This window comes from Penicillium citrinum (genome assembly GCF_028827155.1).
Source record: "Penicillium citrinum strain IBT 23319 chromosome Unknown utg000007l:1.0-2040159.0:1.0-2041076.0, whole genome shotgun sequence".
NCBI lineage: Eukaryota > Fungi > Ascomycota > Eurotiomycetes > Eurotiales > Aspergillaceae > Penicillium > Penicillium citrinum.
In genome coordinates, this window is record NW_026622692.1 from 991575 (window position 1) to 1010913 (window position 19339).

A 19339-nucleotide genomic window follows, 5' to 3' on the forward strand; every position below is an offset into this window, starting at 1 on the left:
AGGAATTATTCTTGTACTCTTCAATTAATATGCATAAAATGATGGAATGAGTATTATTGGGCAATGTGAATCTGATTATTTATTCTAAATAATTCAGACGAGACAAAAGAAGTGGTGTAAATATAACAATGTAGAAGATGATACAGGTATACTATGTACATTTGTATACTTCACGGGTGAACAACATCAATACTCATAGTATAGTGTAGTAATAGTAGTATATTGATGGTTCGTATTATGCAAGGACCATATCAACTAGTGAATCATACAAATACTACAGTGTACAGTATTAATCTATGCAAGAATCATTCCATCTCATAATAATAATAATAATAATAATATAATTATTATAATTCATTATACAAGTCCATCGTATAAACAACTCACTTCTATTTTAAACAGTCAAGCCTACGTAAGCCAAGGCAGACAGTTCAACCGTGGTCTCTCAATCTCTCGTTGTTCTCTTCTTCTCTTCTGCTGACCACTCGGACTCTCTTTGTTTAACCTCAACTTCTTCTTATTACAATTTAAATTCACTACACAAGTCTGATCTGTCTATTTGTGTCTTTCTAACCAACACCTGTGCATGCTGGATCATCAGGGTCCCGTGTCATCATTGGCCCCGACCGACGATCCTCCTATTCTCCCTCTTTCAACCCCAACTCTCTTTTGACTTGCCACTTCTTCATCTTCTCTCCACCCCCTCGCGTTCTTTTTTTCTGGAAACAACAACAATAAAAAAAAAGGAGGGACTCGTTCATGGCAGCTGCGTCTTTGTTGTCATCTCCCCTCGCGATCGTAAAGAGCCGAGTCCTTCTAAACTCGCCTTTACTCTACTTAACTCTCCGGCCCCAGTTCTAATTAAACAATGCGTGTCACCAGCGCCATCGCCGTGGCCCTGAGCCTGGCCGGCGTCACCTCCGCCAACGTTCACCCTCGCGCGACCGATTCTCGCGAATTCTTCGCTCTCCATCTCGATGATCAGACACCTCCTTCCCATATCGCAAATACTCTCGGTGCCACGCATGAAGGCCAAATCGGTGAATTGGCCGGACATCATGCCTTCTCATTGCCCCGAGATCAAAGCGATGATTTCAATACACTTCTTGACGACCTCAAAACCAGGCGGAAGCTTCGTCGCCGGGGAGAGTTGACCGTTTCGACTCGAAGCGCCGATCCTCTAGATGGTATTTTATGGTCAGAGAAGCTCGCGCCTCCAAGGCAACGACTATTCAAGCGCATGCCACCTCCGATGCCAGAAATCGCTCCACGTTCCACCAAGGAAGCGGAAATGAAAGCGGCCGAACTTCAAAACGAGATAATTCATACACTGGGGATTACCGATCCGATTTTCAAAGACCAGTGGCACTTGTTCAATGCCCTCCAACCGGGCCATGATCTTAATGTCACCGGTCTTTGGCTGGAAGGTGTGACTGGAAAAAATGTGGTGACGGCTATCGTCGATGATGGCTTAGATATGTATAGCAATGATCTCAAGCCCAATTACTTTGCGGAGGGCTCATGGGACTATAACGCGAACTCCCCCGAGCCTCGCCCTGTCCTTTCTGATGATAAGCACGGCACCCGTTGTTCAGGAGAAATCGCGGCTTCGAAGAATGATGTCTGCGGAGTTGGTGTCGCCTACGATAGTAAAATCGCTGGAATCCGAATCCTCTCCGCCGCCATATCCGACGAGGACGAAGCTGCGTCCATCAATTACAAATACCAACAAAATGATATCTACTCCTGCTCTTGGGGGCCTATGGATGATGGGAAAACCATGGATGCCCCAGGTATTCTTATCAAGCGAGCGATGGTCAATGGCGTGCAGAAAGGACGAGACGGCAGGGGCTCGGTCTATGTATTTGCAGCCGGCAATGGCGCGAGCTTTGATGACAACTGCAATTTTGATGGCTACACCAACAGCATCTACAGTGTTACCGTTGGTGCCATTGATAGATATGGCGATCATCCACCATACTCAGAGTCATGCTCGGCTCAGCTAGTGGTTGCCTATAGTAGTGGCGGCAGCGGCGAAACACGCAGCGCAATCTCCACAACTGATGTCGGTGCCAATGAATGCTACGCAGGTCATGGAGGTACCTCTGCGGCTGGTCCACTGGCCGCAGGCTCTATTGCGCTTGCTCTCAGCGTTCGACCCGAGCTCACTTGGCGCGATGTCCAATATCTAATGATTGAGACGGCCGTCCCCGTGCATGAGGATGACGGGAGCTGGCAAAAAACTCCATCAGGCCGTATCTTCAGCCACGACTGGGGTTTTGGAAAGGTCGATACCTACTCATTGGTTCAAAAGGCCCGCGACTGGGAACTCGTGAAGCCGCAAGCCTGGTACCATTCACCTTGGTTGCGAGTCCACAACAACATTCCTCAGGGCTCTCACGGCCTTCTTAGCCGCTATACTGTCACTGGCGATCAGATGAAAGGAGCTAACTTTGCCCGCGTCGAGCATGTGACGGTGACAATGAACGTCAACCACACTCGTCGTGGTGATCTCAGCGTGGAGTTGCGCAGTCCCGGTGGGGTTATCAGTCATCTCAGCGTGGCTCGCAGAAATGACGATGAAAAGGTTGGATATGTGGATTGGACATTCATGAGCGTGGCTCATTGGTAGGTCTCCTCTTGGTCTCTTCCTTCTTGTTTTCCGTCAACTTACTAACCGTATCTTCAGGGGCGAGTCACCTGTGGGTGAATGGACGGTCATTGTCAAAGATACTGTTGTTAATGATCACACCGGTCAATTTGTAGACTGGAGATTGAATCTTTGGGGAGAGGCTATTGATGGAACGGACCAACCGCTTCACCCATTGCCTGATGAGCATGACGACGACCACCCCTACGAGGCAGCCCATGTGGCGACCACATCTGTGCAACCTGGCCCTACAAAGACCAGTGCTCCCACTCATCCTGATGAGCAGCATGACCGGCCTGTCAATCAGAAGCCTCCTCAAGCGAGTGAAACATATCCCGCGGTCGGACTAGGCGCTGAGGAATCAGGTGCTGCTAGCTCAAATGCAAGTGCCAGTCCTACTTCTACCGCTGGCTCGGACAAGAATTTGGCCCATTTCTTACCCTCATTCGGTGCTTCGAAGCGAACTCAGATTTGGATATATGCGTCTTTGGCCATGATTATTGTGTTTTTCATTGGATTAGGAGTCTACTTCCAGCTTCAGCGTGTCAAGCGCCGTCGTACCAACGCTCATGATGATTACGAATTCGAAATGATCGAGGATGAAGACGAGATGCACCCAATGACTGGTGGAGCTGGTCGAACCCAGCGTCGTGGTGGTGAACTATATAACGCATTTGCTGGCGAAAGCGATGAAGAGATATTCAGCGAGGATGATGATGAGCCTTATCATGATCGATTAGCCAAGATCTCCGAGAAGGACGATGAGGGCGAGAACAGTTCGTCTGGCAGCCATCTCTTGTCTGAAAAGCATTAGTGTGCTTTAGATTTGTCGTCTATTTCTTTGCATTGGGTCTGGATTGTATTTGTTGTGCTATCTATATCGGGGATATATTGAACTTGGACAAGTTCATGTCTATTTGGGATTAGATGGGGTTGGCTTCCCTGGCGTCTTATGTACATTCTTTACCGCGTAACGGGAATAGGATACAAACGCATCCTGTGCATATTCGGAAGAAGAATAAAGTATTTCCTTCTTCTATATAATTCTTCCATTTTAGTCTTGATAGTCAAATCATAAAATAAGCAATCCATATCCATGGGTGTTCAAGCTCGATAACGGACCCCTCCGATATGACGATGGTGCCGCATTGGACTCCGCCTTGGGGTTCGACGATCATCAGCTTCAACTTCCCAGCTTCTCCCGCCTCCACCTCCGCATCTCCCATTTCGGTGTTTTCCAGTTGCTTCCCTCTAGATATAATCATCGGAATCTACTTGAACCTACCTTCCACTCGCTACATCTTTGACATTCATCACTTGACCCTGAACTCCACATCTGTCGGGCGACTACGGTTGACCGACCGCCCTTGGCTTGCCCCCCGCGATGGATCAACATGACGACTTCGACAGCGTCTCTTGGAAGCACGATGCAGACAGTGATGCTTCGCGACCAACTACTTCTGGTACAGATGCCGAAGATCCATCGGGCTTTGATAATGAGACCGATACCAATGGCAAGCGAAGGATGAGCTCAGCTCACGAAGAACCCCAGGCTGGCACGCTGGCCGATGCCGTGGACCTGGCTGGTGTCGGAGATGGCGAGCTTGAATGTCGGGTCGATACACCCTTGAAGGAAAATGAAGGCACAAAGGATACATACATCTCGTACTTGGTTACGACAAAAGTGAGTCCATATCTCATATCCTCTCTGACCTGATATACGACGATGATGCTGCCTGCGCATCTCGGTATCTTCCATATCTATCGCAAATAGCTTAATACTAACATCGCACGTTTGGTCAGACCGATTTCAAGTCATTTCAGAAAGCCGAGTTCAGCGTCCGACGACGATTTACGGATTTCTATTTCCTGTACAAGACACTCTATCGTGAATACCCTGCATGTGCGGTTCCCCCACTGCCGGACAAACACAAGATGGAGTATGTTCGAGGAGACCGGTTCGGACCGGAATTCACCACACGACGCGCTTGGTCGTTGCATCGATTCCTCAAACGCTTGACGCTACACCCGGTGCTCCGCCGAGCACCTCTGCTCATCATCTTCTTAGAATCGCCTGATTGGAATGCTCATGTACGACTGCACGGTTCCCGCACCACCGTGAATGCGACCACGGACAATTCCAGTACAGGTATATTCGATAATTTTACCGACAGTTTCGTCAATGCTTTCACCAAAGTCCATAAGCCTGATCAACGGTTCATTGAAGTCAAGGAAAAGGCTGATAAATTGGATGAGGATCTTTCACATGTTGAAAAAACCGTGGCGCGGGTCGCGCGGCGAGAGTCCGACTTGGAGACTGATTATACAGAGCTAGCGACGCAGTTCCGCAAGCTCGTCCCTCTAGAACCGGCGGTTGAGATGCCGTTGCAGGTATTTGCGGCTTCCGTGGAAGAGACTGCTCGTGGAATACGTGGATTGAAAGATCATACCGATCAGAATTACCTGGGCTCCCTGCGCGATATGGAAGCCTATATTCTATCCGTCAAGACACTTCTCAAGACTAGAGAGCAAAAGCAGCTTGATTTCGAGGCTTTGGTCGATTACCGTAACAAAGCCGTGGCTGAACGCGACTCACTCGCCAACAATCCAGCCGCCTACTACGCATCCAACCCTCTCACATCCTCTCCAGCCTCCTTTATTCGCTCTAAAATGGAAGATATGCGTGGAGTCGATCACGAACAATCCCGTCGAGAACGTGTGCGCAAGCTTGAGCTCCGTATTGATGAACTCACCCGGGAGGTGGAATCAGCAAAGACTACATCAGAAATGTTCGACGAGGAAGTTGTTCGTGAGGTCGCTGATTTTGAGCGCATCAAAGCAGTGGAGTTCCGCGATTCCCTTGGAAGTTTTGCCGATTCACATATCGAATTCTATCAAGGCGTACTTTCAACCTGGGAACGGTTCATTGCGGAGATGGAGGGCGACGCCGATTTTGACTTGGATGCTGATCCGGTACTAGGAGGAATGTAGGAACCGATCGAGGCGACAATTTATGGACTTATTGAATTCCGGCCTAGCTTTTTGTGTACATGGCTAGTAGCTTGCCATTGCATATCATACCCGCAATGCCATCGTTCTTTTTCTGTCCGCGCGAATCGATGCGTCCGTAAGATGTGTATTTCCTAGAGTTTTTCGATCGAGTGGCCTACACAAATTCTCATGTTGTCCCTTCAAATCGGATGTCTTCCTGGGCCTAATGACAATCATATAGTTGGATCTACTTCAGCTCTTATAGTTTGTATGGATCCACTCACGTGAGTCGTATGCTTGGCATTCAACTTCCACCCCGATCATCCGATGTCCCTCAATGCAAACATCAAACACAATGCGTTCGATTTCGAGAGCCGCTCTGCGGCCATATGTTTGTGCCTCGTGCCGACATGGAATTGGTGCCGGTCGTCGTCGATTTGCGACCACTTCAAGCCAAACACCCGAGATTTACGATGTGGTTTGCGTCGGCGGTGGTCCGGCGGGCCTAGGGCTTCTGGCTGCGCTTCGTACGTCATGATATACTACTTAATCCCGTATCTGAAGGTCTATTCCCAATGGCTAACTTATCTAGGGGCGTCTCCTGTAACATCAAAGCTCAAAGTCGCCCTTGTCGAAAGCCAGGATCTCCGCAAAGCCCGTAGTTGGAGCCTCGATTCCAGCCAGTTCTCCAATCGCGTTAGTAGCTTGACGCCATCAACAGTTGAATTTTTGCAGAGGATTGGAGCTTGGGAACATCTTGATGTTGAGCGTGTACAAAATTATCAGGATATGCAGGTCTGGGATGGCGAGACGGGTTCGCGAATATCGTTTGATTGGTCCATGGAAACGTCCCCGTTTGAAGAGATGCGCACCGTCGCTACAATGACAGAGAACGCCAATCTTGTGCGTGGCCTCCTCTCACGAATTGAGGCTTCCGGTGATGAGAATCTCAAGCTGTTCTCCAATACCACCGTTGCCTCAATTGAAAATGGCTCCGATCTCCAGACCGAAGGACCTGATCTATCCGCCTGGCCCATTCTATCCGTTGCGCCAACTGCACAAGGTGCACAGTCGCAATCTCCAACCCGAATTGCCGCGAGACTTCTCGTTGGAGCTGATGGGATTAACAGTCCGGTCCGCTCCTTCGCCGATATCAGCACTCAAGGATGGGACTACAATCGACACGGCATCGTCGCAACCCTCGCTCTGGGCGACTCAGAGAAACCTGCTTTCCCTGCCAATACACGTACAGCCTACCAGCGATTCCTACCCACACTTGGAGGGCCCATTGCCTTGCTCCCCTTACCAAACAACCACGCTACCTTGGTCTGGTCAACGACCCCAGAGAACGCGGCGTATCTCAAATCTCTCTCGACCCCAGCTTTCTTGGCCATGGTCAATGCTGCTTTCCGCCTCTCCATGACAGACCTTAGCTATATGATGGGAATGGATCGAACTTCCGATCAATTCTCCCACGAAGACGAACTCATATGGCGTCTTCAACACACTCCTCAACCATCACAAATCCCACCATCTGCCATAGGCGTACAAGAAGGAACCGTCGCGTCATTCCCGCTTCGCTTCCGTCATGCTTCACAGTATATCTCACCACGAGTCGCACTCGTCGGAGACGCAGCGCATGTCATTCACCCACTCGCAGGCCAGGGTCTAAACCTCGGTCTTGCAGACGTGGCTGCTCTTTCACGAACAATCGAGTACGCTGTTTCTCACGGTATGGATATCGGCGATCTACTCACACTTGAGCGTTACTCTTCCGAGAGGTACCTGCCTAATGCCAAGATCGGTGGTGCTTGCGATTTGCTGCATAAGATGTATACTATTCCCGGTCAGGGACCTATCACTTGGGCGCGGAGTCTGGGCTTGGATGTGATTGATCGATTACCTTTTGTCAAATCTTTCTTGATGAAGAATGCTGAGGGATATTGAGCTCTTGTATTGATATACTGTATATTTAGTTTCTTTTGTTCAAATTTCAACCAATATCTTTCTCATAGTTTTAGTACTTGATTTCTTCCATTCCAGAGCTAGGTATACCCCAACAGACTGCCAATTACATAGTGCTACAACTAGCTAGTAAACTGGTAGCAATACATCGGTTTACTAGCTACTGGTAGAAATACATCGTCTCGTATAATGTTTCTTGAGGGTGCCACCTGGAGTGGTCTTGAAGTGGCATTGATACAGAAAACTGATAGTAAAAACCAGTGACTACTAGTAACAGTACTACACTAGTTGTAAAGTCCATAGATTTTCAACAAGATGTACAGCCAATGCAGCAGTAAATTGGTATATATGGGTCTATATTTTAGTGGGAAATGCTAGCCAGGACCGAACATGATAATGATAAACCGATTAAACAAAGAATGAAACGCCTCCTTCTGCGCTTTTAGTTGCTGGTTCCTTCTTCAGCACATTTTAAACCTGCGTTCCTTGGAGTTGCTGCGCCAAGCTAGCAACAGAGCTTGACTGCTTCAATTCAAGACGAGTCTTGAGCGCGGGGATCAAAGAGGCCAGCTCAATGTCAATACCATCTTTCTCAGGGTGTCCGTCAGGAAGCTTAAGGCCCAGCTCCTTGATGCGGACCTTACCCTCGGCCAATTCGCTCTCGCCTAGAATGAGACCGAAAGGAACATCGCCTTCCTCGGCAGCCTTGAATTGTTGTTGAAGCTTGGGCTTCAGCTTGTAGTTGAACTCAGCCTGTTTATATGTCAGCGTTGCTTATTCTTGATCATAATATAATAAGTAAACTTTACCTTGATTCCAGCGGACCAGAGCTTCTGGCACATCTCCATACGCTCCTTGAGCATACCGTTGAAGCCCTTGCCACCAATGGCCATGACATAAACATCAACTTCACTGCGACGAAGACTTTGGGCACTTTGCTCGCGCTCGAGGCGTGCCTTGGTAATGGAGAAAATACGGTCAACACCGAAGGAGATACCCACGCATGGAATCTGAGCCTTGGGCAAGAACATGCCAACAAGGTTATCATAACGACCACCAGCGGCAACACTACCCACACCAAGAGTGGGGTCGTTGGAGCGGTCATCATCCTCAGAAGCCTTCTTGTCCTTCTTGGCGGACTTCTGCAGCTTCTGGGCCTCCGGGGCATCGGATTGCACAGCGGGGGCAGAACCCTCGGTGACAACCTCGTAGATGACACCGGTATAATAGTCGAGACCACGCGCAAGTGACATATCAAAAGAGATCTTGTCCAGCACATTGAAGGCCTCAAGGTAATCCATCATCAAAGCCATATCGGTAAGACCGGCCTTGGCAGACTCATTGGCATTGAGTGCCTCATCCTGCAGTAGACGGTCCAACAGCTCGCGACCACCCTTGTGCATCACATAGGTCTCAATACGGTCCGCAACAGCACCGTCCAGGCCCTTATCATCAACCATCTCCTTGCGAACATCCGCCCACGGCATCTTGTCCAATTTATCGACGGCACTCGAAATTGGCCGGATCTTGTCCTCGGGCACACCACAAACAGCGAAAACACCGTCCAGAATCTTGCGGTGGTTCAATTTAATTGTGTATCGGCCGTTCCACCCCAGTTCCTCGAAGACTTCGCTAACAATGCGCAGCACCTCCGCATCCGGCACCATGGCGTCGAAGGTACCAGCGATATCAAAGTCGCACTGGTAGAACTCGCGCATACGGCCCTTACTGACGGCAGGTTGGTCACGACGGTAGACCTTGGCGATGTGATAGCGCTTGATGCTGCGCACGTCGGGGTTCATAGCGAGCCAGCGGGCAAAAGGAACAGTCAAGTCATAACGCAGGGAGCAGATCTCGCCACCCTGATCCTGCAGGTCATAGATGAGCTTAGAGTCCTCGCCATACTTTCCAGCCAGGATCTCGCGCAGTTCAAAGACGGGTGTATCGAGGGCAGTGCCGCCGTGGCGCTTGAAGACGTCGGCGATGGTGGAAAAGATGCGATCTCGGAGGAGGGCGTCGGAGCCGGACCAATCCTTGGTACCCTTGGGGGTTTTGAGGTTAAAGGAACTCTTATCCTTGCCCATTGTGTCGATCGAATCGGAGAGAGAGGTTGACGAAAAGTAACGAGTGCGGCGGGGGTGGTTTTGATGGTGGGGGATGGTGGGGGCACGGAGACAAATTTGATTCGAGGTCGTATGCTGCAGCCCTTGGGCAGGAACAGGGTAATGACTCAGACGATAGCTGTTTGCGCCTGTGGCTAGGTGATTGGCGATTGCTCTTTGTGATGAGCGCAGATTTCTAGCAAGGGACGGCATAAAAGGCGCGCAATTCAGGGCGAGCGAGTCGAAGATTGCGCAAAAGCTGGTGAACGGGGGATTTTTCTGTTCTCGGCGTGTTTTGCCGATAGTTTTTCCGATCTCGAGATGCACTGTCCAGACGGTGATCTCTGCTTGATATCAGAAAATACAGTAGTATAGCCTAATATTATGAGCTGAGAAAAGAATGGGGTTCAGAGTCACTTCGAAATTACAATCGAGCACATCATTGAATACTCATACATTGACAGATTGTTCAGTAATAGTACCTGAGATATGTGCAATGGTGACTATAGACTAATACTCTAGTCATTCTGTATACAAATGATAGATACTGGTTCGTTCCATGCATTCAATTCCAATGAGTACATATTTGAATTCATGCTGTATGAGGCATGAGACTGGGGACTACTGCATGTGAGACAATACTACTAGTACCGTCTTCTGCAGAGGTTTACATTCAAGAAAATACTTGGTATGTCTCATCTGGCAATGTAGCTATAGGTATATTTTATCAATACTGGTACTACAACCTGCCTAGGTAGAACTGCCTCTAGATAGAGCGCTCGACTTGTATATCTAGACGGATGTCAAATCAGATATAATTGATCTAGACCTATCAAAATCGTGTCAATCCCACGTTGAGGCTCCATTTTTGGGGGACTTCTTCCACCTGTTCCAGCAAGATCCTCTATCTATTAACAGTTTGTTGATAGATAAAGTGAATACTATTTGGTTTTATCCATCTTGAAATTATGGAAGTACCTACTTAGGTATGCTTGAAACTTTCACATTGCTGTGGATCTATATGTTTATAGCTGGATATAGGTATATCCAGCTATAAACATAGAAATATAGGTATATTTCCATCATTGGCAACCTAGGGGAATTCCGTACTGTATACAGTTATGGAGATGGCTCCAAACATAGACTCTCGGAGTAATCCATCGATGAATAGAGCTCTAAGCTAAAGTTTCGACTGTGATGCCCATCTTGAATCGAATAGCCAATAAATCGAGGAGTAAGGCAATGGATTTCTTGCATCACTCTATCCATCTTAGCAGCAATATGGAGTACTCCGTATATAGGAGGCAAAATATAAGCATGTCCGCGGAGGGTCTAGCAAATGACTGGGATACGAGTGTGATATCAGCCACTTGAGTAAGACCCCAATCACTGTATACAATAAGCTCTAAGCATGCCGATCATGACTCTTCCTGTCAGACAGACAGGCCAAATTACACTCCACATAGATCTCTGTGCTCAGGACCAGGGCCATGACTTTGGTAGTACCGCCAAGATACCCTCTCTACGAAGGAATACCGTGCACCATGTCCGGGGTACCATGCTGTACAGTACTATGATAGTATGTATTCATAGGTGAAAAGATCAACAGAGAGAGCCAGCCACTCGAATATGTGGGGCTTGATTAAATGGCTCATTAATTCTACATACAGTATAGAGTAAACATACATAGCATGTACAGTACGGTGCCATGGAAATATGAACCGACCTTGAGACGGTCAGCGCAATGGCTGGGAGCGAGTGCAACCATACATCAGCTCGAATCATGAATGGGGGATGCCAAGCAAGTGCCACCATAGCTTCTGTAGTGTTGATTGAATCAGAATGGAGTACATAGTATAGTTATCTCGCAATCCGCTATGTCACGGGTGGAGTTCCGTTGAACATGACTTCCTGCCCGAAAGAGGTCCACGGCGGTTGATTTCTCCCGAGAGAAGGGCCCCCACTATGATGTTATCGCATCAACGACAACTCCGTACGAGCGGAGCACTGTGTACCTACCGTAGTGTGGAGTATGTACGGAGTACTTTTGTATATTTTATCTTGAACATACATCGTACTGTCCAAATTGATAGCTGATATCTATCGGTTGAAATCAGAAGTCAGGAATTCTCTGTAACCCTCCCATACTGTAGGTACACTGTAGCCTTGGCCCCCAAACAAGGGATGGCAGGATGTGAATGTGGTGTGGTATCCTGACGAGATCCTTGCGGATGGGCTCAGGAGGATGAAGGGTAACGGACCTGCCCAGTCGGTAATCAATTAGGACGATTGGGTGGACATTGTAGGCAGCGGGCTTTGGAATGCATGACAAGAGTCCCACAAGGGGATTAGCGTGCGCCTCCTGCGTTAATAACTGTATCAATAATGGTGCAAGGTATACTACAGCTGTACTCGGTACAATCAATACCTACTCGATATGAAGTAGACTGACTCCCTTGCGGGACTGCGCATTTCCCGGGGAGATGCTCGGAAGGTCGCCGGAAATGGCACTATGTACATACTACAGTAGGAAGTCCAATGCATGTCATGTATAAACACAGTACCCCGTACAATATGTAAATGTGATTCTATTGGAGGAACACGGACCGCGCGGTCAGAAGACGCCTCGTATGTCTGGTTGATCCCCCACGACAATTGCCTGCAGCGGTACTCTGTATGTTCAGATCTCTTCCCACCCTTCATTTCTTTCTTCCCCGGTATTACTTGAAGGCAGCAAGACGAGGGATTCGCCAGAGTGAACGCATACATACCATAGTATGTAGGTAACCTGGGGAGGGAGGGGCCAGAACTGGAGAGAGAGAGGGGGGAATCTGACTCCACCGCCACTAACGAGACATGACCCACGACAAGGGAGATGATAATTGGATCAAATGAAGCCATGCGAGGGGCGGACACATGGCCCGTGAGCCATGGACAGAATGGGGCCAATCGCCAGGCAACGGTTGCGGGTTGAGAGAGTTCATCAAACCTCCACTTTATTTTAGCGCCTGGATGACTAGGGTGTGCCGGTTGAAAATGAGAGGGAAGTTCCATGGTGAGCCGTGGGGGGAAGGGATAACAAAGACCAATGATAAAAGATCCAAGGCAACAATTCTGGGTCTGAACAGGTCTTCTTTGTGCAACCAGACACAACGATTCTCCATAAGAGAAGTTCTCCATCAATCTCCATCATCCTCCGATATATCCGGTGAGCTCTCGGTGTGAAAAGAGAAGTTTTGCCCAAATGAGCGCGGAAGAAGAAAATCGGCGATTGGCCGAGTACCTGCTTTCAGACTCCACGTGGCTTTCGGTCGAAGAGTGCGGAGGAGGGTTTTCTGGATGATTCCACTTTTACAGCAGTCGTTACTCATACAGTACAGCAGTATACAATTACTTATGATATCAGTGTATACAATTACTTAGTATCAGTGACTGTATTCTGTAGATATCTGAGTATAGATACAGTCAGCATATGAACCACTGTATCTATACCCAGACATCTACACTACATCTACATTAGAAATCCCGGTCACTGTCTACTGTCTACTGTCTACTGTCTACTGTAGTCCTCCGCACCATTCCCGATTATTTCCCCCAAGACTCCCTGCGCCACATCCCTTCTGACGCGCCTTTTCTCGTTTCTCATTCCTCGTGTTTGTGCTTGTTCTGCCGGTTCCTGCAGTTCAACTCACAGTCCCCTACAATCCACTGTTTCTAATCTGGCTTTGTCTCTTCCCCCAACATACCAAACTTGTTGCACACTAATCAATTTCCCCGGACGCTCTCCGCCGAACTTTCCTAGCCTCATTCTGCCCCGATCTTCTCTCAGCCTCCCCGAGACTCTCTCTTTCTCTCTTTCGCCCCTCACCCTTCCCTCACCTTTTGCTCGTCCTCTTTTTTCTTTCCCACTCTCCTTCCCCTCTGCTCTTGTAACTTGACATCACCGGCCTATGTGTTGCGACTGTGACTGCTGTTGTTTCGCCCTTTAATCGTGTCTGCTTCCATGCAGTGGGCTGTCACCAATCAGCCGATTTGACTATGAAGCTCTTTCATCGGCCCAAGGCCAATGGGGTAAGTTCGCCCTTCCCGACGAGCATGATCCCTTTCGTGCGCGTGGTACAGCAGAGAGCGTGTGGCCCTTGGCATACACCGTGCAATTTTCACTTCTCATCAATTTGCATGGGACTCTTGGCTAAATGAACTGTCTCGTCTCTCGGTTGAATACAGGCCGCCACCTCAACGCCCGCCCCGGCCCCCGTCAAAAAGGACCCCCCAGACTCCGCAGATGTCCCCGCTCGAGAAACGACTGCAAGATTTAGGTCCGATTCGTGGTGATGGAAGTGATAAATTCTTTGGAATGGAAAACGTGAGATATATATTTCCCCTCACGTGTTTGTTTTCCATTATCGCAAGTGAAGTGAAAGGACTCCCGAAGACTGATCTAAACGGCGCCCATGCGCTTGTCCACTGCAGTACGGAAATACATGTTATTGCAATTCCATATTACAATGCCTCTACTATTCCGTTCCTTTCCGCGAAGCCGTCATAAACTACCCTCAGCGTACCCCCGTCGAAAGTCTCGAAGCCGCCCTCGCCCAGAACTTGCGATTTCAGAACCCCAATGCCCACATTGAAGCCGAAGCCCTGGCCGCAAAGCAAAAGGCTACTCCGCCGCAACCAACATCGCGCGGTGCCGGAGTTCCTCCAAATCAACCGCAGAAGCCCGAGGACAAGGACTCGGCAGAATATAAGAAGAAGGTGGCTCTTCAGACGATGCCGATCCTTGAAACCAAGAACAATTCTACCAGCTACGGCATGTCCGAATCGTTATTCACCTCGCTGAAAGATATCTTTGAGTCGCTAGTGGGAAGTCAATCACGGATTGGGATTATCCGACCGCAACAATTTTTGGATGTGCTACGACGCGAGAATGAAATGTTCCGGACCCCAATGCACCAGGATGCACACGAGTTCTTGAATCTCTTACTGAACGAAGTGGTATCAAATGTTGAGGCCGAGGCTACGAAACAGAATTTCGCGGATAAAGCACTTGCGCCTACCGAGAGTGCAGATTCCTTGGGCATGTTGACCAGCAGCACTGGCTCAAAATCACCGAACACTACGAGATGGGTGCATGAATTGTTTGAGGGGACGCTGACTTCGGAGACCAAGTGTCTAACCTGTGAGAAGGTCTCCCAACGAGATGAGGTTTTCTTGGATCTTTCGGTAGATTTGGAACAGCACTCGTCAGTGACATCCTGCCTTCGCAAGTTTTCTGCCGAGGAGATGCTCTGCGAGCGAAACAAGTTCCATTGCGATAATTGTGGTGGTCTGCAAGAAGCAGAGAAGCGAATGAAAATCAAGCGCTTGCCGCGTGTATTGGCGCTGCACCTGAAGCGTTTTAAATACACCGAAGATCTGCAACGGCTCCAGAAATTATTTCACCGCGTTGTCTATCCCTATCACCTCCGACTATTCAATACCACCGATGATGCAGAGGACCCTGATCGCCTTTACGAGCTATATGCGGTTGTAGTTCACATTGGTGGTGGTCCGTATCACGGTCACTACGTTGCGATTATCAAGACAGAAGATCGCGGGTGGTTGCTCTTTGATGATGAGCTCGTAGAACCGGTCGACAAGAACTATGTTCGGAACTTTTTCGGGGATCGACCAGGGCTTGCATGCGCATATGTTCTTTTCTACCAGGAAACCACTCTGGAGGCCATTCTTCGAGAACAAGCCCAGGAAGATCAAGCATCCACAACCGCGAATGCTGATGTAGGAGAGACATCGAAGGCCAACGGATACCCATTGTCCCCTGGGTTGGTCCATGTCAATAGTGCATCCCAGGTGCCGTCCGAGGATCAAAACAGACTTTATCCTATTCAGAAGACGCCAACAGCACCGCAAATGATGCCGACTCACCACGAAGTTCCTGAATTGGAGCCTTCACCGGTACCAACCGCTCAACCTCACCAGCCACCACTACCTCCCATTCCTGATGAGCAACCACCGCCTTTGAGCCCCAAAAAGAGCGACGTTGCCGCCAAAAAGGAAAAGGCACGTCTTAAAGCAGAAGAGAAAGAGAGGGAGAAAGCAGAAAAGGCTCGTCGCAAGGAGGCCGACCACCAACGACAATTAGAAGCGCAGCGTGAAGCTGAGGAGTTGAGGATGGCAATCGAAAGGAGCAAGGCTGATTCGAACGATGTCGCGGCCGAGAATGGCTCTCCTAGGAAATCCTTTGGCCTGTTTAAGCGAAGTTCTCGCAGTCTCAGCCAACGCTTAAGCAAGGATAAAGAGCCTCGAATGTCCACCTCTGACTTGGCCGCGACTCCATTGCCTGAAACGCCTATCGCCATCAACACCAATGCTGCCAGTACGACGAGTACGACCAATACAACTAACACTACCAACACTACCAATACCACCAACACTACGAATACGACGAATACGACTGCAGAGACTGAGCCAGAAAGACCACCTGTGCCAGCGAAGGAAACCCCCAATATTTACAATCCTAAAATGACCTCTCGAAATGGCCCTCCGCCAGTCAAGGATAACAAGACCGAGAAGACCGGTCATACACACCGTTGGAGATCCCTCAGTTTCAAGAGAACGGCCTGATCTCTACTTTTTTTTACCCCAAACATTTTTCATAGGTGGCATTCTCTTTTCATGCATGACGGCTTCCAGTCGAGCTTTCCGAGATACCCCCAAACTATCATCATGCACATATGAGCGCCGATTGCTTTTTGCACATAGCTTTTTCGTGAATGTATCATTACATTTCTTACTATCTTAGCTACCACTCTTCGTCCCATTCTCCCGGGATCTGTCTCTTCCCGAAACAGATATCAGGCCATGTCTTGCTAGACTATATTGGATGTTCTATTATGGCTAAGTTGATGCTTGTGCTTCTCTTTGAATCTTTTTTGTTTGCTTGATATTTTGCTCTCTTTGTCGCTGATGGTCTTTTGTATTATGTTTAACGGCATGATATCTACCTCAACGGGATCTGTCATGTTTGGCGTGAAAGCAGGCGTTTTTTCATTCGATTTAGGAATTTTTCTCATTTTGCAAATGCTGGCGAGCGTGGAATTAGGATTTTGGCGTTTTTTTTTTTCTTCTTTTTTTTCCTTCGTTGTCTTCTTACTTTTTTTTTACTTGCTTTTGAATCTTCAGCCTTGAGCGAATTCTTGTTTGTCACGTTGAAACGTGTCTTTCGGTTAGGTTAGCCTTTCAGACCTCTGCTAGTACGAGGGCAATTGCATTGTGAATATAGCCGAATACTAGCTATCATACAATTTTCAGAACAGGAGAAAGCGCTTCAGGTTCGTATCAAATAGTTTTACAGCGTAGTATTGTTTCCTTCAAGTAAGATGGTTAAGAACAAATCTCAAATTTTCATATTTATCCAGCCCTATTCAATTCATCACACTACAAATGCCTACAAAAATTCAATATTCAACGAATGACATAGTTCAAGTATATAAAACCGCCGAGATCTTGGAAAAGAAACCAATTTGGCTAAAATTTCACATAAATCATGAGGATTGACAAGGCGTCAAAGATATCCTGTTCAGTCCGTATTGTCCACATCAATGTTAGGTATTCTATTCACATATACGAACTACACCTGTATTTCCTCAATGGGTTGAAGTCAAGAGGGAAGAAGATGGTCAACTATCAACATGGATACCCGTAGGAATTGTCAACTCAGCCTCACCAGTCATCCGATTCATCACAACCAGCCAATTGCTCCTTTTTTTCAGCGTGTCCCCATATATGCAAATATTTTCCACTGCAGACGATTCTCCGATAAGTTTGTCTATTTGAATTATAAACCTCAATTATAAACGTTTCTTAGAATATGAATTTCTTGGGGAGATGATAAAGTGAAATTCACCTACTTGTACCACAGTGTACTGGTAGAGAAGCGGTGTTCATACCAGTAGATGGGAGCTGGGAATCCATAGCTAATATCAGTACTACTAGACAAGGAGGCTAAAAATAACGGATTGGATTACATTATGGTCTTGAGAATCATCTTCGAGTTCTATTCACAACAGTCTGAATATAATGCATGGGTTTTGATCGAAACATGAAATTGAAGTCTTGTACCCACGTAGTTCTAGCATAAGTCTATTATTGACTAATCCAAGATCGTGTAATTCGACGACAACAAACGACAGTTCTTAGCGATGCCAATGGGAGGAGCAGTGCCACCCTCATTGGCGATATAACTGTAATTGTAGGTCGGACTCAGCATCTGAATCTGCCCCACAGTCGAGCCGTATTTGTCTGCAAGATCCTTATAAACTCCCTTAGAGAAAGTGTATGGTTCGATATCGCATGCACTTGGAAAGCACATAGGAATCTTGATGAATTGACCTGCCGGAATGGTTTCATTCGTGCTGTACTGACTACCGCCACCACCAGGGCAGATGCCATTAGTACAGTTTGTCTTGGGACTGCAGCCGTCACCACCACATTTAATAGAATCAACGGTCATATTGAGGCGTCCGGCGATCTTCCAAAGGGTGTCGCCGTTCAGGGTGTAGTAGAGGCGCGGCCCACCGGCTAAACAGTCGTTTGGTCCCGGTCCATCTATCACGCAAGAAGTCCAATCGGGATGACAGACTTCACCTGGAATGATGAAAGTCTGACCAACGTAGGGTACAACGGACACGTCGACCACTGTAATTATTCATGGTCAGCGGGCTTAGATATAGAGCGGTAACATGGGATGACGCACTCAAGTTAGCACGGCCAATGTCGCAGACACCTCGATTGAACTTGACAGCGATGTCGTGAATAGTTTGATTCTCCACGTCGTTGTAATAGTTGAAAGTTGTCGTGTTGAGAGACTTGGGGTTGCAGGTGGCCTGGGCTCCAGTCGTAGAGGCGATCATGAAAGCCATTGTGGCTTGAATGATGGTAGAAGCCAGATGCATAGCTGCGAAGGGCGAATGAAAAAAGGAGCGTCTAGTAATGAAAGAGTGTTTGGAATTAGAGCTCTTGGTGAGCGCAAGGCATAATTTAAGTATTTCTGGGTTGGCCAGCCAGTGGAGCTCTACTACCCTTCAGTGTTCTTCATCTTCCCCTTTTCTTTGGTATAACATTTCATTTTCTGGGCAGAGATCGTCAAGATCGAGCGTAGTTTTCCCCATTTGAACAGTACTTCTCTCATGGACGGAGAGACGATGATTACGACCTGCATGAGATAGATGCACGCGCGGCGAGCTATGATAAACCCACCTCGGACTTAAGGCTATATGAAAGGTCTCAAATATGCAATATTCCGATGTGGAGCACGGCCTGTATTACAAGGAATCTCGGTTTAATGTGCTTGAGGTGCTTCGCTCACGCAAGATCGACGTTCGTTTATACTCCGTCAGTATCGGCTATGTCGGCCTCGGTTGGCCTCCACATTTCGTTATCGAACAATCCTTTTTTTCTTGATTAATACAAATTTTTGGGCTGGTTATGGTGCAGCGACTACAGATGTATGTACAACTGTTTAGGTGCTGATTGTGACAGCAGATACATATCTCGGTATGTTTTACCTATTCTGGAATTTTACCCACTCCGAGGTGCCCTGATGCAAGACAGACCCGCTCCCGTTCTG

At 47.9% G+C, this 19339-nt stretch overlaps 7 protein-coding genes across 7 annotated transcripts; 4 read left to right on the forward strand and 3 right to left on the reverse strand.

Annotated features, from left to right (window-relative positions):
• Positions 1 to 868: 868 nt before the first annotated feature.
• On the forward strand, positions 869 to 3464 carry kexB (kexin kexB; the record flags this gene model as incomplete). Its single annotated transcript, XM_056646949.1, has 2 exons — positions 869 to 2628; positions 2690 to 3464. 2 exons carry the CDS (start codon positions 869 to 871, stop codon positions 3462 to 3464), a joined length of 2535 nt encoding a protein of 844 aa, XP_056498500.1.
• Positions 3465 to 3717: 253 nt separating this feature from the next.
• N7469_008032 (uncharacterized protein) lies at positions 3718 to 3964 on the reverse strand (the record flags this gene model as incomplete). The annotated part of the gene is made up of 2 exons (XM_056646950.1): positions 3718 to 3901; positions 3936 to 3964. The coding sequence occupies 2 exons, from the start codon at positions 3962 to 3964 to the stop codon at positions 3718 to 3720; spliced, it is 213 nt and encodes a 70-aa protein (XP_056498501.1).
• Positions 3965 to 4034: 70 nt separating this feature from the next.
• Positions 4035 to 5641, forward strand: N7469_008033 (sorting nexin-4; the record flags this gene model as incomplete). Its single annotated transcript, XM_056646951.1, has 2 exons — positions 4035 to 4334; positions 4454 to 5641. The coding sequence occupies 2 exons, from the start codon at positions 4035 to 4037 to the stop codon at positions 5639 to 5641; spliced, it is 1488 nt and encodes a 495-aa protein (XP_056498502.1).
• A 355-nt stretch (positions 5642 to 5996) lies between these two features.
• N7469_008034 (putative ubiquinone biosynthesis monooxgenase (Coq6)) lies at positions 5997 to 7588 on the forward strand (the record flags this gene model as incomplete). Its single annotated transcript, XM_056646952.1, has 2 exons — positions 5997 to 6168; positions 6234 to 7588. The coding sequence occupies 2 exons, from the start codon at positions 5997 to 5999 to the stop codon at positions 7586 to 7588; spliced, it is 1527 nt and encodes a 508-aa protein (XP_056498503.1).
• A 489-nt stretch (positions 7589 to 8077) lies between these two features.
• N7469_008035 (histidine--tRNA ligase) lies at positions 8078 to 9921 on the reverse strand (the record flags this gene model as incomplete). Its single annotated transcript, XM_056646953.1, has 2 exons — positions 8078 to 8359; positions 8416 to 9921. The coding sequence occupies 2 exons, from the start codon at positions 9919 to 9921 to the stop codon at positions 8078 to 8080; spliced, it is 1788 nt and encodes a 595-aa protein (XP_056498504.1).
• Positions 9922 to 13774: 3853 nt separating this feature from the next.
• Positions 13775 to 16335, forward strand: creB (uncharacterized protein; the record flags this gene model as incomplete). The annotated part of the gene is made up of 3 exons (XM_056646954.1): positions 13775 to 13779; positions 13936 to 14074; positions 14182 to 16335. 3 exons carry the CDS (start codon positions 13775 to 13777, stop codon positions 16333 to 16335), a joined length of 2298 nt encoding a protein of 765 aa, XP_056498505.1.
• A 1528-nt stretch (positions 16336 to 17863) lies between these two features.
• N7469_008037 (LysM peptidoglycan-binding domain-containing protein) lies at positions 17864 to 18632 on the reverse strand (the record flags this gene model as incomplete). Its single annotated transcript, XM_056646955.1, has 2 exons — positions 17864 to 18408; positions 18467 to 18632. The coding sequence occupies 2 exons, from the start codon at positions 18630 to 18632 to the stop codon at positions 17864 to 17866; spliced, it is 711 nt and encodes a 236-aa protein (XP_056498506.1).
• Positions 18633 to 19339: the final 707 nt, after the last annotated feature.